General features: G+C 33.8%; 1 protein-coding gene across 2 annotated transcripts in view; it reads left to right on the top strand.

The window, feature by feature from the left end:
• The window catches only part of LOC146164338 (coiled-coil and C2 domain-containing protein 1-like), a 44,505-nt gene that overhangs the window by 18,195 nt on the left and 6,381 nt on the right, over positions 1-19,929 (top strand). For both annotated transcript variants that reach the window (XM_083381319.1, XM_083381320.1), the window contains exons 6-18: positions 7,459-7,631; positions 9,874-9,955; positions 10,083-10,163; positions 10,275-10,502; positions 10,765-10,883; positions 11,319-11,403; positions 11,595-11,758; positions 12,211-12,381; positions 12,505-12,662; positions 12,801-12,936; positions 13,220-13,371; positions 16,264-16,354; positions 16,674-16,888. In XM_083381319.1, coding sequence (XP_083237445.1) covers positions 7,459-7,631; positions 9,874-9,955; positions 10,083-10,163; positions 10,275-10,502; positions 10,765-10,883; positions 11,319-11,403; positions 11,595-11,758; positions 12,211-12,381; positions 12,505-12,662; positions 12,801-12,936; positions 13,220-13,371; positions 16,264-16,354; positions 16,674-16,888 — 1,855 coding nt within the window. The remainder of the gene's footprint in view (positions 1-7,458; positions 7,632-9,873; positions 9,956-10,082; positions 10,164-10,274; positions 10,503-10,764; positions 10,884-11,318; positions 11,404-11,594; positions 11,759-12,210; positions 12,382-12,504; positions 12,663-12,800; positions 12,937-13,219; positions 13,372-16,263; positions 16,355-16,673; positions 16,889-19,929) is intronic.

Raw genomic sequence — 19,929 nt, 5'->3', positions numbered from 1 at the left:
TACCAATGTATGCATTTCTTCGTGAGAACGTTTCACATTTAAAAAAATATTCTGATTTTTTCGAAAAGCAGTTTAACTTGCAGTGATTCAAATATATGGCACAGGGGATATTTGTAGAGTGGTTGAAATTTGATCCTAAACCACAATGGAACACATTTTTTCCAATGAAGTTAACCAAGTGTAGAAGATTTTTATTAGATTTTTTTACTCAAATTATGTTCACTTATATGCAGACGACAAACCCTGGATGCAAGTGTAAGCCATGATTTAGAGGTCCTATTTTTGATTTATTATGTGGTAAAATTTGCCCTTTTGTATGGTGTGTGTGATATCGTATAAATATTCTTTCTTGAAAGAAATACCTACGCCCTACAGTACCAGCAGCGAGAACCTTTTTATAGCAATGATCCAATAATACGAGGAAAAGCGGTCCATAATATAAAAAAATACGTCGCCAAAATCAATTTGAAGATGACAGTGTGAGACAGTTCACTACACCAACACTAAATATAATATAACGAAATGACAAACTAGGAATATCCAACAGAACAAATTTAGTAACAAAGGGCTATGAGAGTTGTTACAGAAGAAAGCGAAACCGTTTATGAATTAAAAAAAGAGGTGAAATGATTCTTTCCAAGTCAAACTCCCCAAAACTCCATGCATTATCTGAATTTATTACATTTGCAGTGACAGGAAATACTTAAAACTTTAAATTTTACTGTTTTTGACATTTTCGGCAAAAAATTTTAATACTGGCGCAATTAGTATTAAAACGCAGTCTCCTGCCGCTATATCCATCTGGAGTAAGTCTGTATCTTCCATGAACATTAATTTAAAGTCAGGTTTGACTTGAAAACTACAAATTGAAGGCAATCCGAAATTTTGCCTTTTTATAAAATTTTGCGATTTTCGGCAAAGATGCAATCTCTGCAGATCTAACTTGGTTCAGTCATTCCATAACTGTCTGAAAAAGAAGAATATGGTCACAGCAAATGAATTTTACTAGAAAAACATAGATTAAACATAAACTAAAATTTCGCATTTTTACCCGATTTTGCGATTTTTGGCAAAAGAACTCGATTTCCTCACACCAATACAATATGTTCAAATGAGCTTAAACTTTGAATACAACGGTTTTAGGTGTCTATCTATCAAAATTCATACGAGGCAAGTGGTTTTGATTTTTATTTATTGTCCAGCAGCACCATCTATAAAGTACACTACTTTTTTAACAATTGGAATTTTATTTTAAAAAAGTTTAAGCACTACAGATTGATGAACTTTGTGATTTTGTACTTTAACAAACCTTCAGAAACAGATAATGATGACAGATTTTTTTTTTCTGGCACCAGATTAAAAGATTGATGTTCCAAACAGAAACTGAAGATAAAATTTTCTAACATTTTTGATTATTTTTTATGTGCTTGCTGAATAGGTCACAGCAAGCTTTGTTATGATATGCATAATGTTGTAAATTTTTGTTGTATGACAACACACAGGGTTGTAAGATTATCTGTGAGTCTACACCTTCTTCTTATAATTTCAAGCTCCTCAGCTGTTAACTCAGAAATTGTCTCTTTTGCGAAATCACAATCTTCATTTAACAATAATCCAATATCACAGTTCATTTTTCAGATTAAAAAAAAAATATGTATATATATACAGATATATATTTACATATAATATGTTATTGTTTTTTGCCTTCAAGTCTGCAAGCTATTATAAGTAAATATTGTCACTAGTTTGCTGTTGAGCTGCCTGCCAGCACAGCTTATAAATGATACCTTATTTATTTATTACTTAATAACTTATTTATTTATTACTTAATATTTTCTTTTTCCTTTTAACCCTTTTTCCTTAATCTTTACAACTGTTTTTTTCTTTGCAAATGCAACTTTCAGATTTTTACTACTACAGATACATAACATATTTTTTATAAATATATTGGACAAAACCCCACTAAAATGTTCATGTTTTATGAAAAAGAAGTATTAAAATAATTTTTCTGAAAAAAAAAATATTATTTTTATGTAAGAAGTCGTCGGATTACCCCCTGAAACTTCAAGTACAAAATCACCTATAATATTTTTTCTGGTCTAAAGCAATCTTAATAACCAAATCAGTAGCATGCTATACATTCTCACCTTTCTTTTGATATATTACAAAAGCTTTTGTCATTTTGCAGTCAAAAGTTATTAACAAAACAATACTAAAAGTATGCCATCGTGTGGAATTTATGCAAACATTTTCCTCTATCATTACTCCTACATTTCTCGACCGATCAGGCTGAAATTTGGTAAATCCCACTTTACTGACAACTACTTTATTCATGTTAAATTTAAATAAAATTGAAGGAGGTCATGTCATATGGGTGTGTTGATTTGATATGGTTTGACTCCAATATGTTTTCCCAGCTTTGAAACAGTATTATACACATTGTTCAGGTAGCGTAACAATTTCTAATGGTAAAATACGCTGGTATGTTCAGCTGCTCAATATCATAAGAAATGCAATAAAGCACTAGCTTTTTAATGCCACGCATACTAAAAAATTGTAGATATTCCATTAAGATAAAAATAAGTTTAGTAACAGTTAGGGCCGAATGCACCAACCCGGATCAAAGCCCGATCAGATCAAATATTGCTGAGTCGGCGATCAAACTAGGATCATCTTTATTTTGGTATGCACCAAACCTGATCGCCGATCAAACCACGATCAAACACGCATATTTGATCCGAAAGTTAAACCTTCGGTGGTGCACGTTTAAGTGCAGGATCAAATGACTTAACATTGACTAATAATGTATTTTTGAAATCTAATCACAAGTACTAAACTTTTAAACAGTAAACTAACACTAAACTGTCATTTATGAAACATATAAAATGATTTTTACGTTTTTTATTCATCGACATTAGACACCTAAATCATTTGAATTGCGGACCTAGTAAAATATGTAAGTAACTTTGAAAACACACCAACCTTTAAAAAAATCACAAAACCTCAAAATAAAACACGAATCCAGACCTAAAACGTGATCTGGTTTATTTATTTACAGATATATTTGCTTTAGAAAATACTTAATATGAATGCAATTGATGTTATAGAGGAAATAGAAAGACCATTGCAACGTGTTATACTTGACAGGTCCAATCCATTTGAAGAATATGACAGTATTCAGTTTTACAATAGGTACCGGCTGAGTAAAGAATCCGTGGTTGACCTATTGGCTATGATATCGTTAGACCTTGAGCATCATTCAAAAAGAAACAGTTTTATTCCCCCTATGTTGCAGCTACTTGTCACTTTAAGATATTATGCTACTGGACACTTTCAGAGGTGTGATGGCGATCTTGTAGGAATTCACCAGTCTACCACATGCCGTATCATACACAGGGTGTCAATTGCTTTAGCTTCCAGAAAAAGGAACTTTATTTCACTTGAACTAGAGAGCTTAAACCAAGTAAAATGTAGTTTTAAGGAAGTTGCAGGATTTCCAGGAGTAATTGGTTGTATAGATTGCACACATATTCCTATTGTTTCACCTGGAGGAGAAAATGCAGAAGTTTACAGAAATCGAAAGGGTTATTTTTCTATAAATCTCCAAGCTATTTGTGATCCGAATATGTTGTTTACTAACATTGTATGTAGATGGCCAGGCTCCACACATGACAGCAGAATTTTTGACAACAGCTCAATCTGTTATCAACTCGAACATAATATATTTAAAGGACTTTTGCTTGGTGATGGTGGTTATCCTTGCCGCGCTTACATGATGACCCCGTTGCGCAATCCTGTTAGTATTAAAGAGAAACTATATAATAAAGCACACATAAAAACCAGAAACATAGTTGAAAGGATGTTTGGAGTGTGGAAGCAACGATTTCGTTGTTTAACAATACCAGTTCGCACAAAATTAGAGAATTCTTTACCAATAATTATCGCAACAGCTTGTCTGCATAATTATTGTCGTAGAAGAGGGGATGTAAGCCTGCCTGACGATGAAATCTATGATCTGCCCAACAATGACTTTACTGATGAAGCCTCAAGTGCATCAGGAAATATTGTTCGACAACAAATAATTGATAATTGTTTTTAATTGTTTAATAGTAACTGAAAACATATTGAAAACATGATGATTATTAAAAAAGGCAGTAAACTGCAGCATGCAATTAGACAGTATTAATATTTCTGTTATGTAAAATATTTATGGTATTCTTATTTGTAAGCTGTGACCACAAAATGATAAAACAATACAGGGTCAGAACATAACTGTAAATTGTGGCCATAGATAACAAATGAAATCAGTGAGTAAATCATTCACATTAACTGTTAGCCATGGCCACAATTTATGTCATTGCCCTGTATTGTGTGAATAATGAATATTATATTGGGGTAAGTGGTTACACCTTACAAACAAGAATACCATAAATATTTTACATATAACCAAAATTGCTAGCAATAATCACTTTTCTCAAGTTGACATAACAAAACAACCCTAAAAATGTTAATTTAACTGTTAACTAATTTCGATGTTCATCATAGCTGTCAATTCCTAGTGATCTGTATTCTCATCTGCTTGATTTCTGAGTTCTTTTTCAAGTTTAAGCTGTAAAATTTTCATCTTGATACTATGCCTTTCCTGTTTTTGTTTGAGAACTGTTTCTAGAAATGCCTTTTTTAATACATTTATGTCATTCTGGGTGACATTATTTTTACATTGCTTCATTCTTTTGACTGGCGGACTGTCTTGAACTGACGTAGAACTGCTTTGCTGTAAATCTATTCCAAAACAAAGTTGATTATTGTTCATTATAAGTAAAACTTGACAACTAACTAAAATCTGTATTTAAGACTTCTAGCTATAATATAACTAACTAAATTTGTAATGTAGTTTATACCTTGATCTACGTAAAGAATAGTTACTGGTTCTCCAGTGTCAGATGCTGTTAGGTCAAGTATTCCATCATCATCAAATGGGTTTTTCAATGGGCTTATTTGACCTGATATCATTGCTGCCATATATACAAAACAAATTGATAGTTAGTTTCTTTATAAAATAAGTTCTAAGTCATTGTTGGCCAATATTCCAAATATGGTAGTCAAACTATATTCCTATCACAGCAAAAGCAAGGTATTGTTAGCTAACGGTAGCTATTACTTAATAAATTTTTAAACTGAGATTTCTTTGTAAAGATACATGAACTAACTAACAATAAACGACGTCAAGTGCGTTTACTTAGTTTTAAATAACAAATTACAACATAGAGTTGATTTTAACACTACAAATGGTATATTAGTGTGTTTTGTTGAAGTTACTTTTTGATATAAAATACCATTTATACCTTCAACTTTTTGTAGCTGAGCATCTTCAGCAGGTGGCGGGCCTCCACCTGTCTGAAAACGCTCCCTTCTGACATAAGCCGATTCTTTTTTGGCCCTTGATTTGAAGTTCTTCCACAGAACTTGAAGCTGCCCTATATTTCTTGTTGCATTTGTGGATTCGGCATTAAATGCCTGGCAAAGTTTTTCCCATGCCTTATTTTTTGCAGCGGCTGTTACGCAGTCTGTTTTTTTGCACTCTAAAATATTTTTATAATTGTCCATTAATTGGACAAGTAAATTCTTTTCAAAGTCGGTGAAATTGGTTGACCGGGGCATATTTTATTTTTTATTAGCAGACAATATTAAAACAGTATTATACTGATGATTTACTGACTGTAAGAACAAAAATTAAACAGGGAAAGTACCGAAATCTCGTTTCCATAATTGATTTTGATCGGATCAAGCGCGGCTCAACTGATCGTAGTTTGGTGCATACCAAGTGCCTCAAAAGATCAAACTGGGATCAGTTGATCTTAGTTTGATCTGATCCTAGTTTGATCTGATCCATGATGGTGCATTCGGCCCTTAGTGTTGCAGTCATTTCCCTTATTTTTTAACTGGACAAGGCTTAACAACGCCTACATTCTATGCTTTGCAGTGCACTTGGGTTTCATGGATGCTTGCCAGGTGCGCCACAAAGAAAATTATTAAAAAAAACTGAATATTAAAGGCCTTATTTTATACTTATCATTCAGTTCATCTCATTGGGCATGCAGTTATTTAAAGTTGAGGCATCTATGTAATAAAAATTTGCAATGTAAGTATAATACAGTGATAAACAAAACAACTTGCTCCTGCTTCACTTGTCCAGTCTACATGAATGCCATGAGTAAAAAAAAACTAACGAAAACTGCTAAACTACCAATATGCGGAAGCACAAATTTGGTTTTCCAAGAGATGTTATGTTTTGTTGGTGATTAGTCAGCATTTTGTACTGCTTCAAAATAAATGCCTTAGCATTTTAAAAGTTTAGTATCTATAAACAGGGGATATTAAACTTTTTGGTTTGAGATCCCCTTGAATATTTATCGATAAACGTAGCCACAAAGACCATATGCTTTTATTATAACATTAAGTGTAGAATGATCTGCCTTAAACAGTTAGTGGTATTAGAATAATAGTTTCAACATTGCACAGACAGAGCAAAGATGCGCATAGATGTAAAACTAGAAAATTGTAGGAAAGTTGTTCAATGTCTGTGGTTTTCTTTAGCTAAACGTTAGTTTTCCATTGTAATTATAAAGATCGCATCTTTAGCACATAACAGTTTCTATTATGTCACAGTTACAAATTGTATGAAGGTGTATGGAATTTTAGATTGTTCAGTAAAATTTGTTGATATTCTAGACTACATAATTTCACAAAGCGCGTCATATGCCATTCTGTGCATGGCGCCTTTGGGGAAAAAACATACTAAACTGTATATCAGATTATTTTTTGAACTGATTTACAGTTTAGTACATTTTGCGTCATTTTTTATAGTAAAAGCAAAAACATGAATTGTGGAAAGCTTAGTGCAATCCTGACAACACTGTACACTGTGTAGTGTGTAAGTATTGTGGCACATGCAGGTCAAAATAGAGGTAAAATTAAACAAGATTAATAATGCTGAGATGGTTAGATCAATTAATTGGCATAAAATAATATGTTTGTTCCCTACAGTAAAGAAGTGTAATGTTTATCAGCCACAGCAAAAAGAGGTGTAAAAATGTATTCTTGGGTACACTATTCACTGACTGATCTGTAATGTAGCTTGATAATGAACTGCCAAGCTAATAAGGTCGAGCAAATCAACATCAAATTGATTAAGACGCTTCAATACGAGCTTGTATTAGATTTTTGTGTCACATTAACTGAAGATGATACAAGCTCATATTGAAATGCCTTAACAAGAGGCATTTTTGTTAGCAAACTGGATATTAAATGAATAAATAAAAAATGCATATGGAGTTGTTTGCAGGATAAAAACTTATTTGTATTTTCCTGTTATTTGAAAGCCATGCTTTCATACTTTTGGAGTTGTTGGCAGTGATACAAATTTTATGTGTTGTGTTACCCATACTATTTTTTCAGATTCTTCATTGCCACTACCTGATGTAAAGCCAATTGAAGAGAACAGGCAGTCAATTGATAGTCAAACTCTTCAACTTTTGAATGACAGAAAGCAAGAATATAAACAAGCTGCTATACAAGCAAAACACGATGGTGATAAACAGACTGCTTTACAACATTTTAAGGTTTTAAAGGTACCACTTACAACAAAAGTTTTTTAAATGTTTTAAATAAAACTACAGTGGGTTGTGTACCTAAACACAGTTTACAATTTTCATTTATTCTATATACATATAGCCCTTTTAAAGCTATTTATAAGGCATTTTTAGGCCCGGTATACATTCGCTTTTGCATTGTTAAAATTTGTAAAGAAAATAATTAGTAATGTTAGTATCTCCACCGACAAATTAGCTGACCGAACATTTTTGGAGTCCATAGGATAAAATCCTGAGGATTTTAACTACTTTTCTGCGATTTATATTGGGTATTTAGAATCGCTAAAAATTATTTAGTCATAACCAGCGATAACCAGCGGACAGAATAGGCCTTGTTTGAGTTGCAACCCTAAATCTTTTGAAGTAGTAAATTACTATTTTTTTTCAAACTCTGCGACCATTTGATTGAACTTTGCCATCACCGAACACCATGAAAAACATTGTTTTGTTTATTATTTGTTTGTCTCAAAATTGCATCTGTTCTATTTTGTTTCAGTTGAAAAACAATAACCATTGAATTATAAAGTATTGTTGGCATCAAAAGATTAGCAGCCTTAGGGCGCCCTTCAAACTAGTGCACCGAAACACACCAAAACAGTCAATGCCAGACCGATGCCCCATCGCAAATAAGACCTAAATGACCAGAATCATGCCTATAAAACATTTTACCTAACCCTAAACCCCATCCCTAAGTACATCACTAACTTCTCTAATAATGTCAATGTCAACTCTTACCCACCAATAACCCCAAACAGGGCCAGAAAATCAGAAGTTAAAACAGTGGCGCCATAACGGCGTCCTTAAACTAGGGCGCCCAAAATTCAACATCAATACGGCCGATGCCATACCCATGGCCCCGATCATCCCATACCCTCTTCCTACAGTTTCAGGTGATATTTTGGCCATTTAGACCATATTCCCAAGAATTTATGACTTATTTCGATAGATTTATGTCTTATTCAGATGATTAAGTTCTTATTCTGTCGTGGCTATTACTGCGTATTTGCCTTTATTGTGTCGTTGGTGTTAATACTATACTATTATCACCCCATCCGTCAGAAATCAGTGCAGTTCTAAGCAAAAAGGTCTACGACAATCAGTGCATTCAAAGGATCAAAAAGTCCGACTTTTAGACTTTGAGGTCTTGGACAATGCACTAATTTGCATTAACAAATGTGCATAAGAAGATTAAGTTTAACAATACTTGACCCAACCAAACCCAAACGCTAACCAGCGGCCAGCGCCCTAACCCAAATAATGTGCGAGATAATTTAATACTTATAACGCTTCAGGCCCCAATACCTCAATTTGTGACGTAATAATCTTAAATACAATGGACGAGAAACCATCTTATGACCATCCGAGTTTGGGCATTTTTTCCCCCAGCATTTAAAGAATTATTAAAATAACGCACATTATTTGGGTTAGGATTCGGGTTAGGGTTTAGGTGGGTCAAGTGTTATTAATCCTATCTTATATTTTTTGTTATCTTTTCTGAACTTTTAATGAATATTTTTAATTTATCTACGCCGGGAGTTTACCTAAAGGTCCAAATCAGTGCATTGCCAGGACCTCAAGGTCTAAAAGTCTAGACTTTTCTGCCATTGGATGGCCTGATTGTCGTAGACCTTTTTGCTTAGAAATGCACTGATTTCTAACGGATCGGGTGCTATTACTGATTTTTCTGCGTTAGGTTTTGTTGCTTTTTATTGTGTGTTCTCAAATTAGATTTAGAATTTATGATTTTGCCAAGAAACGTAAAGTTGCAAATTTAACAAGGTTTGGGTACCCAAGTACCGGTACTTTTTCACTCAAGTAGGCAAGAAAGCTTTATATTTGCTGTGCAATGAAAGTGTTGCCGTGTGCGACAAAACATGTAGGCTATGGCAGTACAATTAATATAATGATTAGGTATCCGGCCCACCAAGTACTTCATTTCCATTATCAGGCCCGCCGACTTGAGAAGTTGCCCGCCCTTGCTGTATGGCTTACCAAAATGGTGAAACACCCATTGTAGCACTGTATTCTGTGATTCCATCTGATTAGTTGACATAGTATGATCACAGTGTGCAGCGGTCAATGGTCAAGCAAAACATATTTTCTTATTGCCTGCTATGTGATGCAAAATGATAGCCAACCTTAAAATCTCCTGCGTTGAGGGTCTTATTATATCTTTTCTAAAGAGCATTGCCATTGCTTATGTTTGATAATACTTTTGCAGCAAATTGAAGCTATTGAAGAAGGAAGAGCTGATCTTTCCAAAATTCCTCCTACTCTTCATCAGATGCCAAATGTTGGCAAAAGTAAAACAAAATATATTTAACATATATTATTATGTAACCAACAGTTAAATGTTTTTGTGCAAGTTAGTGGGTTAATCATATTACATACAATGGTGGAGCAAGCTACCATACGTAAGTTTTTTTGCAGTTGACAACAAATTAGAGAAAATCAAAGTTCAGCCTAATCCTTCAAATGTCAAACAGGAAGAATACCAGCAAGCCACTGGAGGTATGTATTGCATTTCTGAACGTATTTTATTGCATTTTTCTAGCTCCAGCAGTGTGTAAACATTTTTCTAGCTCCAGCAGTGTGCAACCAAACTGATGTTATTTTTAACAGGTTTTACTGCACCTGAAAAACCTTTAACAATTGTGCAAGCATTGGAGCAGCGTCTGCAGAAGTATCAGGTAAGTGAAGCTGAAGCACAAAAGGATGGTAATGGGGGCAAAGCTAGAAGAATGGGAAGAATCGTTAAGCAATACCAAACTGCAATTAAGTCTCACAAAGCTGGAAGATCTGTTAACTTTATTGAACTTCCTGTTCCTCCTGGATATCTTCCTTTACCGGGTGTGTATTATTTATATTCACATAAAGAACCTATTTAAGCATATTAAATAAATGCTTTATATCTATAGTGCAGTTATGCTTAACCAATCTCTCTACCCTTACGTAAAATGTGGTTAACTTGCACAATATTTTTGGTAATTTTAGCGTTGATTTGGTTAAACCTAACTTAATTACTGGTTGTTCTATATTGATTCACTTGAATATTATTTCATTTTCATGTAAAAACATCAGGGCTCTGCAATATAAAATTGTAAACACTTAGGTATAAAATCTGAACAACTAAACCTTAATGAAAAGATTGGCGCAATACTTAATGATAAAGATGATGCTTTACCACCTGAGACATCTTCGGAAATGACATCACAGTTATTAGATTTTACTGTAAGTACTGTAAGTTAATTATGTTCATATATAGTAATACGTTTTTGTAAGCAACATTTTTTGGGTAATTACTATTTTGCATTATAAAATACACTTGATTGATTGATTGATTGATTGATTGATTGATTGATTGATTGATTGATTGATTGATTGATTGATTGATTGATTGATTGATTGATTGATTGATTGATTGATTGATTGATTGATTGATTGATTGATTGATTGATTGATTGATTGATTGATTGATTGATTGATTGATTGATTGATTGATTGATTGATTGATTGATTGATTGATTGATTGATTGATTGATTGATTGATTGATTGATTGATTGATTGATTGATTGATTGATTGATTGATTGATTGATTGATTGATTGATTGATTGATTGATTGATTGATTGATTGATTGATTGATTGAATTTAAATTGTTGACAGAGTTCTAACAGTAAGTCACCTTCTGAGAGAAAAAGTGGGAGTCATTCTCCAGTAGCTAAACCAATCTCTACTCCAAAGCCCCCAAGTATGGATATGTTTTTATTCTGGAAATTGGTTTGAATATTCTAAATTAATTATTTTTAACATTTTTAATGACATTTTTAATCGTAAAACAACTTATAAAAGTGATTCAGTGAATATAACATATTTCAATTATTATTATTATTAATATGTTGTTTGTGTTTTTTCAATAAATATTTTCTTAACTCTGTTTAGACCATTATGAGCAACAAGTTTCATTCCTAGAGAACAGACAAGCTGCTTTTAAACGTGCTGCACTAAGTGCTAAACGCAAAGGTGATAAAACTGCAGCAGTTAATTTTCTTCGCAAAATGAAAGGCTTTGATTCACTTATTGAGGCAGCAAAAAACGGGCTTAAGGTCAGTGTCATATGCAAAATGAATCTGCTGAATGCTTAACATGGTGTTTTTTGTTCACAATTAGGCAAATAACTTGAATGGTTTTATTTATTTTTTGAAGAAAATGTTTCATATTTTCTAACTTTGTGAACATGAAGAGTTTTGAGGGAATTTGCTTTGCAAAAACAGATTACAATAAAATAAGTTTAGCATATTGAACAATGTAAAATTGTGTTTAAATGCAAATAGCTTGACTTGAGATGACTCGGTAAATAGAGCTCAACTTGCAATTTGTTTAATCTGATATAAGTTATTTTACAAATTATTCTACTTTGCTCGATTACTGCCTCTTCCTAAAATTAGGAAACACAACTACAATAGTCTAAAAAATATTAATCAAAAATCTGGTTGCCATAAGCTAACAAATAATACTGTTTGTTTAATCCCTAATTTTGTTCTACGTTGTGCTTTAGGTTGATATTAGTAAAGTACCTCAACCCCCTTTGGAAACAACACCAATAGCTGGAAATTTAGGTGGTGATGAAGAACAAAACATTTTGTTAAAAGAAACAAAAAGTTCAACCATCGAAGAAGATAAAGCTTTGTATACACGTTTGCTGAAGTCTCTCCATTCTCAAGTCAATGTAAAGATTTACCCCTCTTGCTTGCCTTTCTAATACATTTCATCACTGTTATTTAAGCATGTATTTTTTAATCAACTAATTTTATTCATAAAATCAATCAATAAATTGTTTTTTGCAATGCAGATCGCCCGAAGTTTTGCTCAACAGATGACTCTAGGTGGTGATCTGAGTGGAGCTGACAGTTGTGATAGACTTGCTGTTATGTCACAAACAGATTATGATTATGTTCGAAGTTGTCGCCGACACGGAGATGCTCCTCCCCATTTTCACTATGAAGAAAAGTAAGAAAACAATAAATTCTTAAATCTTTAAGCTCGAAGCTCCAGATGTATGTTAAGACTATAAACCTTCCACTCAATAAAGTTATGTTGGGATCATGAAAATTGAAATTGACTTAAATCCAGAGTTATGTTTTTCAGAACATTTAACACCACTAAACTTATCCCTGATATCGAAAACAATGAAATGGAGCTTGTTATTCTTCAATGCATGGACTTGAACTTGGGAGGAAAAGATGTAAAGTTGTTTGTTGAATGGGAGTTTCCATTTCCACATGTATGGTATTAAGTGTTGAACTTTGTTTTGCAATTGTTACAAAATAGTAATTCAGCATTTTATTGTCACCAAACCAAAAATATATTTTACCAAGTTTGTACAAATGTTATTTCGTTCCAATTAAAACTAAAAAACATACCTATCAAGAAATGTTCTAAATATTAAAGGTTTCTAAATATATTTTAGTTTCCTTTTTTTAAATGAGCTCTCTAAACGAAATTCATTGTTTTTTTATTTTGGATAACACATGCTGACATGTATAATGTAAACTTTTTTTATCTAGGATAATCCTTTAAAAGGAAAAACTGAGGAGATCTCTGGATTACATGTCATTCGATTTGATGAGCGGTTTCGAGTACCATTCAATAGAAAGTTAAAATCCAGTCACCGAGCAGTGAAGAGTAAATCGCTTAAATTGGAAGTATTCTATAAAAGGTTTCAACCTTACAATAAAATCTTGCTTTGTTTAGAAAAAATGTAATCTATTTGTTAAATCAATCCTACAAATAGTTCTATTTGTTTTATTAAATTTTTGTTATTTTTAGTTTTAAAGAGGTTCATTTAAGTCTCTTAAGGGGTTTCAAAATGGGAAATGGTTTGTTTGAATGTCCCACTACCTGGGAATTTTATGTGTGAAAAAAACTGGTTCCATAGACTTGTCACTGGAAGTATTGCATTTGTGTCTTGGCATCGTCAGTCACTTGTTTTTTATGCTTAACAAGCAAACAGTGCAAATTAAATTAGTTATATTTTTGGGTTTTAAATGCTTTGTTGATATTTTTGGCATATTAAAAATACAAATAACTATATAAAGGCCAAATCAACACAAGACTTTGGGGGTATTGATGAAAAAACTTTCCATTAAATTCAAAGAGGATTTTTTTGTGAAACTTTAAACTCAATGACTATTTTATTGTTAATTTTGTAATCGAATTGTGTACATTTTGTTAGCCATTTTTGATGTACATTTTGCCAAGTTAACAATTATCGCCCTACTAAAAATTATTTAGATAGTAATATACAGGCTAAACAGCTTGTCCATTTTGTAGAAATTACACTTTCATCGAGTACACAGAGTAAAGGTGCTCTTTTAAATTTAGTCATGTGGTAAACTTAGTTTTTAGGGTTGTAAACCAAAGCCATTATGCTAAAAAGGATTTCAGACAAAATAATTTAGTTACTGTACAGTATCTAGACTCAGGTTTTTTGGTTCAGCTGGCAATTTTGAAAAAAAAATTAAATTGGCTTTGAAGCAAATAAAACCATTGCTTGTCCAGTTACCAATGAATGGGCGTCTTTTCAAAAAAGGCGCCTTTTCAACTACTATTGGCAAAACACAGTCAGAACAAGTTGACATTTGTTAATGTTGGTAATTGCAACTTTCATATTGTTCATGGTGCTTTTAAAGTAACAAAACAATGTGTTTAAAACCAAAGTGTTGCAGATGTAGCAATTTAAATTTGGACACACATTTCTGCCACAGTAAAATTTTGGGAGACTTTACCTTCAAGCAGGCAACCAAAGTCAAGCAGTTTTCAGGTGGTTCATAAAGCAGTTGAAGACAAGTTAATCATTGGGAAACTTCATGAATTCAGTTTTAAAATTAGGCTTCTTAAAGCCATTTTTGAAAACCTGTCAAACAAATTGGTGAATAAACATGTATACGGGCATTATTCTTTTAATAAAATCCTTATTGAAATTAGTTGCTGACAAAGTGAGTAGTTGTCAAACAACCTCTAAACGCAAAAGATTTAACTTCATGAAAAAAAAAATTCTTGAATTACCCTAAATCAGACCTTAGCATTTGGGTGACTACAGTCTGCGTGTAGGATCCAGCCCGCCAAGCAATTTAATTTGGCCTGGGTCCTTTTTTCCTAAACACATTTTTTTTGGTGATTTCTGCGTACCTTACTCATTTTTGACGTATATATACTTCACTTCACGTTCATATGCCAAATTCCAATTCATAATTTGAATAAAACTTTCTAAAATAAATCATTTTAGTGCATGTATGTAGCCACAGTTATCTTGGAATGTGTATTTACGCATTATCACTCAGGTTACTTAGTTACACAATACACAATTATTCTATATATGTTTTATTCCTATCTGAAAACAAAATTGGGTTGCCATGTAAATTCTGATTTCACTTTGTTTACGCTTATTAAAAAAGTTGGAGACCACTGACACAAGTTAACCTCAATTTGTTTGAAGTTTTTCTAGAAACTTCAGTTATTCCAAATTCACCAAAAGCATGCTATTAAACATATAATGAAAATTCCCCATTTTGATGATTAAAAACTTGTGTCACTCTTATTTGATGCACATAATCTTGACCTAAAAGGCCCCCAAAATTGCTGTGTATTCTCACATAGTACATAGTATGCTACCATTTAAAGTCATTGTCGTCATTTACGTGTAAGGGCGAGGAAATATTTTCAAATTTTACATATTCATTTTGCCATGGTATTGAGTAATCACATTTTTTATATTATTCCAAAGTCATTTTTTTGTTTTTTAGCTTATGGAAAATTTAATAACTGTGACAATACATTGTTCTTATTAATTTTATTGTTATAATTAATTTTTCCCAATAAGTAGAAATCTAGTCAAACTTAAGTTGTTTGTTATAAAACAAAAGTTAAAGTCGTAAAACGCTATTTAATTTTGTATTTATTAAGTTATATAGTGTTAAAGGACGAGAATGTTAATAAGATAGTAGTATGACTTTGTTCCATCGATGTGAGGTATTTAGCATTTTAATTGTTCTATTGATTCGTAAATAAGCTTAATTAAAAGGATTTTAATACACGATAAAAACGAAAACACGTGTCCTGTTTGTTTCATACAAGGGTGCGTTTATGCTACCTGACATTTTTCCAACCATCAGCATCTTTTATAGTAAACAACCCAAGATCTAAATCTTACAGTTGCACAACGGCAGACTTTCACCATAGGATGCCAGAAGGTGTACAGAAATTAGTCAAACAAGGGTTTTTATACGCCAGCACAGGTCATGAAAATAGCCTGCAGTGAGATCCGAACTTACTAGTGCAGCCGTACAAGCACCATTACGCTGCCCCTAATAAATAGTGGCGAAGCTAGTCTTCGGAGTTAATCATGGCAACTCAGAAGCCAGAGAAAACCTACACCTGTATAAATGGTTTACATTATTGATCCGGTCTGTTGTTTTCCGCAAATCAAATTCAATCTTTAGTGTGGTCCCGTTTTATTTAGTTGTCTTGTTTATATAGGAATTATAAGCAGAATAACTGATTTATGTAAGTTATCCTAATAAATACACGTTTAATTTTGTGTATATTCCAGTGGTATTTTACGAAGAACCACCAGTGTCGGAACTGCATCAATAAAATTGATGCTTCTTGAAAAGAAATGTGAGCTGCTTTCTGCTGAAGAGGTATTTCTTTATGTTTATTTTTTCTTTTGCTAGGATAATTCGAGCTGCTTTAAAGTGTTCTAACTCTTGTAGCATCGTTAGTATCGAAAATTTATCGAAAATACAAAGGAAGTTAATTAACTCAAATTAAGGACACCCTACTGTAAAACATGGTACAGAAGCCACGATTGTGGAACTTTTACCGTTTGTAGTTTCTTTTATTTGAAAGTTTTATTCAAGTGTATATTAATTTTTGTATTTGTCTTTCATGTTGTTAATATGTAACTAATTTCTTCTTGAAAAAAAATCTTAGGACACCTATAATGTGTGATTATTTTAGATTAAAGATGGGCGACAGACTACTGGCAAAATAGAGGTTTGTGTTCGACTCCGCACACCACTAAACGGTTCTGAATCAATCATTGCTTCAGAGAAATGGCTGTATGTTAAGCATAGCAAACCTGCACGTTCTTTACCATCTAGCAGCAACAGTGTCATCCCCGCCTCAAATTTAGCAACTCCACAGTCCAGTGCTGGCGTTAGCAAAACCGTTAGGTATGATATATTTTTATTGAAATATTTTTTTCATTAACACCCATTACCTCTATGACCTATGCCAAGAAATGCAAACTTTGTTCGATTTAAAAACTTAAAAAATTACAAACACCGCTACAAGAGATCCAAAAAAACATGTTGATTTATGACCCGAGCACTATGGCCGTGGTCCACAGTTTGCCGACCACTTGGCCTAAACAGGAATATTGCACTTTTTTTTCTATCCGCCATCTTTCCGTGTTGATCTGGTTCAATACTATTAAGTTCAGCAAAATAATACCAATATTGAAATAACGCCGCACGTCGTAAAATTATATTTATAATAAAATAAGGTTAAAAACAAGTTGGCTTAACCGCAACATTAAACTTCCCCTTACCTTGATATCCTTTTCTGAACTGTAACACTAACCTTACCGATTACCTACCCTGAACTCTAACCAAATAATAAACCCCGATCCTCAAACAGCGGCGCACAGGCGGCGATGCCACAACAGAAGGTATTAAAACGGCGGCGTCCAAACGTCCCATACCCTATACAAGTGTTTTTACAAAGGACTACTTAAAAAAACCGTTTACACGAATCTATAACGTTTTTGTACTAATACTCACTGTGTTGTAAACTTGTAAGTGAAAACTAATGGATCCGATCAAATACTGAAGTCCTAAACAAGTGGATTCCTTATTCAAATAGAATAATACAAAACAATGTTAATAAAACAGAAACAGAATCAGTAAGTTAAACATCATTGCCAAACACTTACAACAACACCAACTGCCGTAAGGACAACTACAATGTCAAGGCACCATGTGCTCAGTGACCTTTGACCGCAAGTCATAGAATGATCACACAATTAAATAGGTCATAAAGTACTTACATAAAAATGCGGTTTAGCAAGCTCACTGTTAATCTTAACAAACTCACTGTTATTTTTTTTCTTAAAAAAGTGAATTGCAACGAATAGAAAGATTAACGAACACTCGGCAATGTATAGCAAACGCAAGAATAGAAACATAACAGTCCGTCCCAACACCCAACTCATTTACTGCGTTGATGTGACACGCACACTAGGGCCGTCAGTACAGCAATGCACCTTGGCTCCCTCGTATACCATCACAGCAACCATTCAAGTTGATGTTGACGAACTCATCTGCCGCTCGACGACCACCGTACTTATCATCTGGGCGAAGCATCCAACCATTGGATATATTTCCTTTTACCTTCTTGCATTCTTTACACGCGTTGAAGTAATATCGATTCCGCTCATCATTGGCGAGATGTGGACATTCACCACAGTCTTCGTACTGCGCTGCATCTGTGATTTTACTGATTACACGCACAACTCGTTTAGTGTGCTCTTTACTAGGTTCGCTGACCTTAGGAGCCACTCTTACTAGGCACGACGATCTGGCCAAATTGCCAGGGCTTTTCCATTTCTTCCGACCATGGAAGTGGTTGTCACCAGGTTTGTGCCTCCTCGGAAAAACATCAACACAGTAGTGACCACTAGACGACATAAAGAGTTCAACGTCTTTGTTGAACATTGTTGCTCGACCACGAGCAAGATCAAGTACAGCACTTGCTTTCCGAAGTGACGACCTGCTAAGCAACAGGGGCAAGTCGTTCTTGACGACAGAAACGTCAATGCTGCACAATTTTCCACCAACACAAGCAGGAATTAGGGCTTGGGATTTGGAAATTACTCTCTTTCAGTCACCAAATTTAAAAACTGTACGCGAAGGAGTGATTTTAACGTCACGCTTAAACTTAAAATGTAAATTACGTAAATAATTTCGCAGCGTTCACCACAGACAGTTTTCCAACAAGCAGTGTCTATAACTGCCGACTTGTAGGTTTCAGCTACGCAACTGTTGGTAACACTTGAAAATAGCACAATGTTGACTTCATCGTCTGAAACATCATTAGAAGAAATAGACGTATTACAACTTTTGTGAGGACATTTTGCCGCCCAATGCATTTTAGAATCACATATGACGCATCTAAATATTTTTCCAAACTTATCGATAGGATTGAACTTTCTTTTATCAAAACCTTTTCGATGTCTTGGATTACTGGCTACGTAAGATTCTTCTTTGACGTCGATATATTGTGACAGTTTATCAGAAATTGGGCTTTCAGTAAATATGCGGTTTAGAGCAGACTTCATGGATTCAAACCTAAGGTCACTTGCAAAAGAAAGAATTGTATCTGGCAATTCCATCTCGTGAAACGTCATCTTATGCGATAAATGTTCAAACTCTAGAATGTAGTCAATCATCGTCATATCAGTACTTTTATTAAACCTTGTAAACTTCGTGTATGCAGAGTACGCATCATCTACAGATTCCGTCTTGAACGCTGCATCGAGTTTTCCAATCAACGTGGACATTCCACTCTCTGCGTGTAGATCCTCGCGCGTTAATTGCGAAACAGCCTTTTCCGCTTTCGAGTTGCCCTCTAGGCCCTCCAGTAGAACAATAATTGCTTGTTCTTGCTTGACGACGCCCGTGACAAGCTGCCACATTTGTACCTTGTTTTTCCATGCAGAATAAGGCAAGATCTCTTTGCACTTGTTGCCATTTTTCGTGTTTACAACTGGTTTCCTGTAACCATCCTCTGCTACCATGAAAACTAATGGATCCGATCCGATACTGAAGTCTTTATCAGTGTACACGTACAGGAATTTATTAAAACACGCGAAGGCCTAAACAAGTGGATTCCTTATTCAAATAGAATAATACAAAACAATGTTAATAAAACAGAAACCGAATCAGTAAGTTAAACATCATTGCCAAACATTTACAAGTAACTAACAACATGAGCTCCTACCGCGACAAGGTAGTAACACCAACTGCCGTAAGGACAACTACAATGTCAAGGCACCATGTGCTCAGTGACCTTTGACCGCAATTCATAGAATGATCACACAATTAAATAGGTCATAAAGTACTTACATAAAAATGCGGTTTAGCAAGCTCACTGTTAATCTTAACAGTAAGTATTACTTCTTTAACATAAATGCAATGTATCACCAGCGGTGGAA

The sequence above is a fragment of the Ascidiella aspersa genome, chromosome 2 (genome assembly GCF_963924565.1).
Source record: "Ascidiella aspersa chromosome 2, kaAscAspe10.2, whole genome shotgun sequence".
NCBI classification, from domain to species: domain Eukaryota; kingdom Metazoa; phylum Chordata; class Ascidiacea; order Phlebobranchia; family Ascidiidae; genus Ascidiella; species Ascidiella aspersa.
This window is presented reverse-complemented; position numbering and strand designations above follow the sequence as displayed.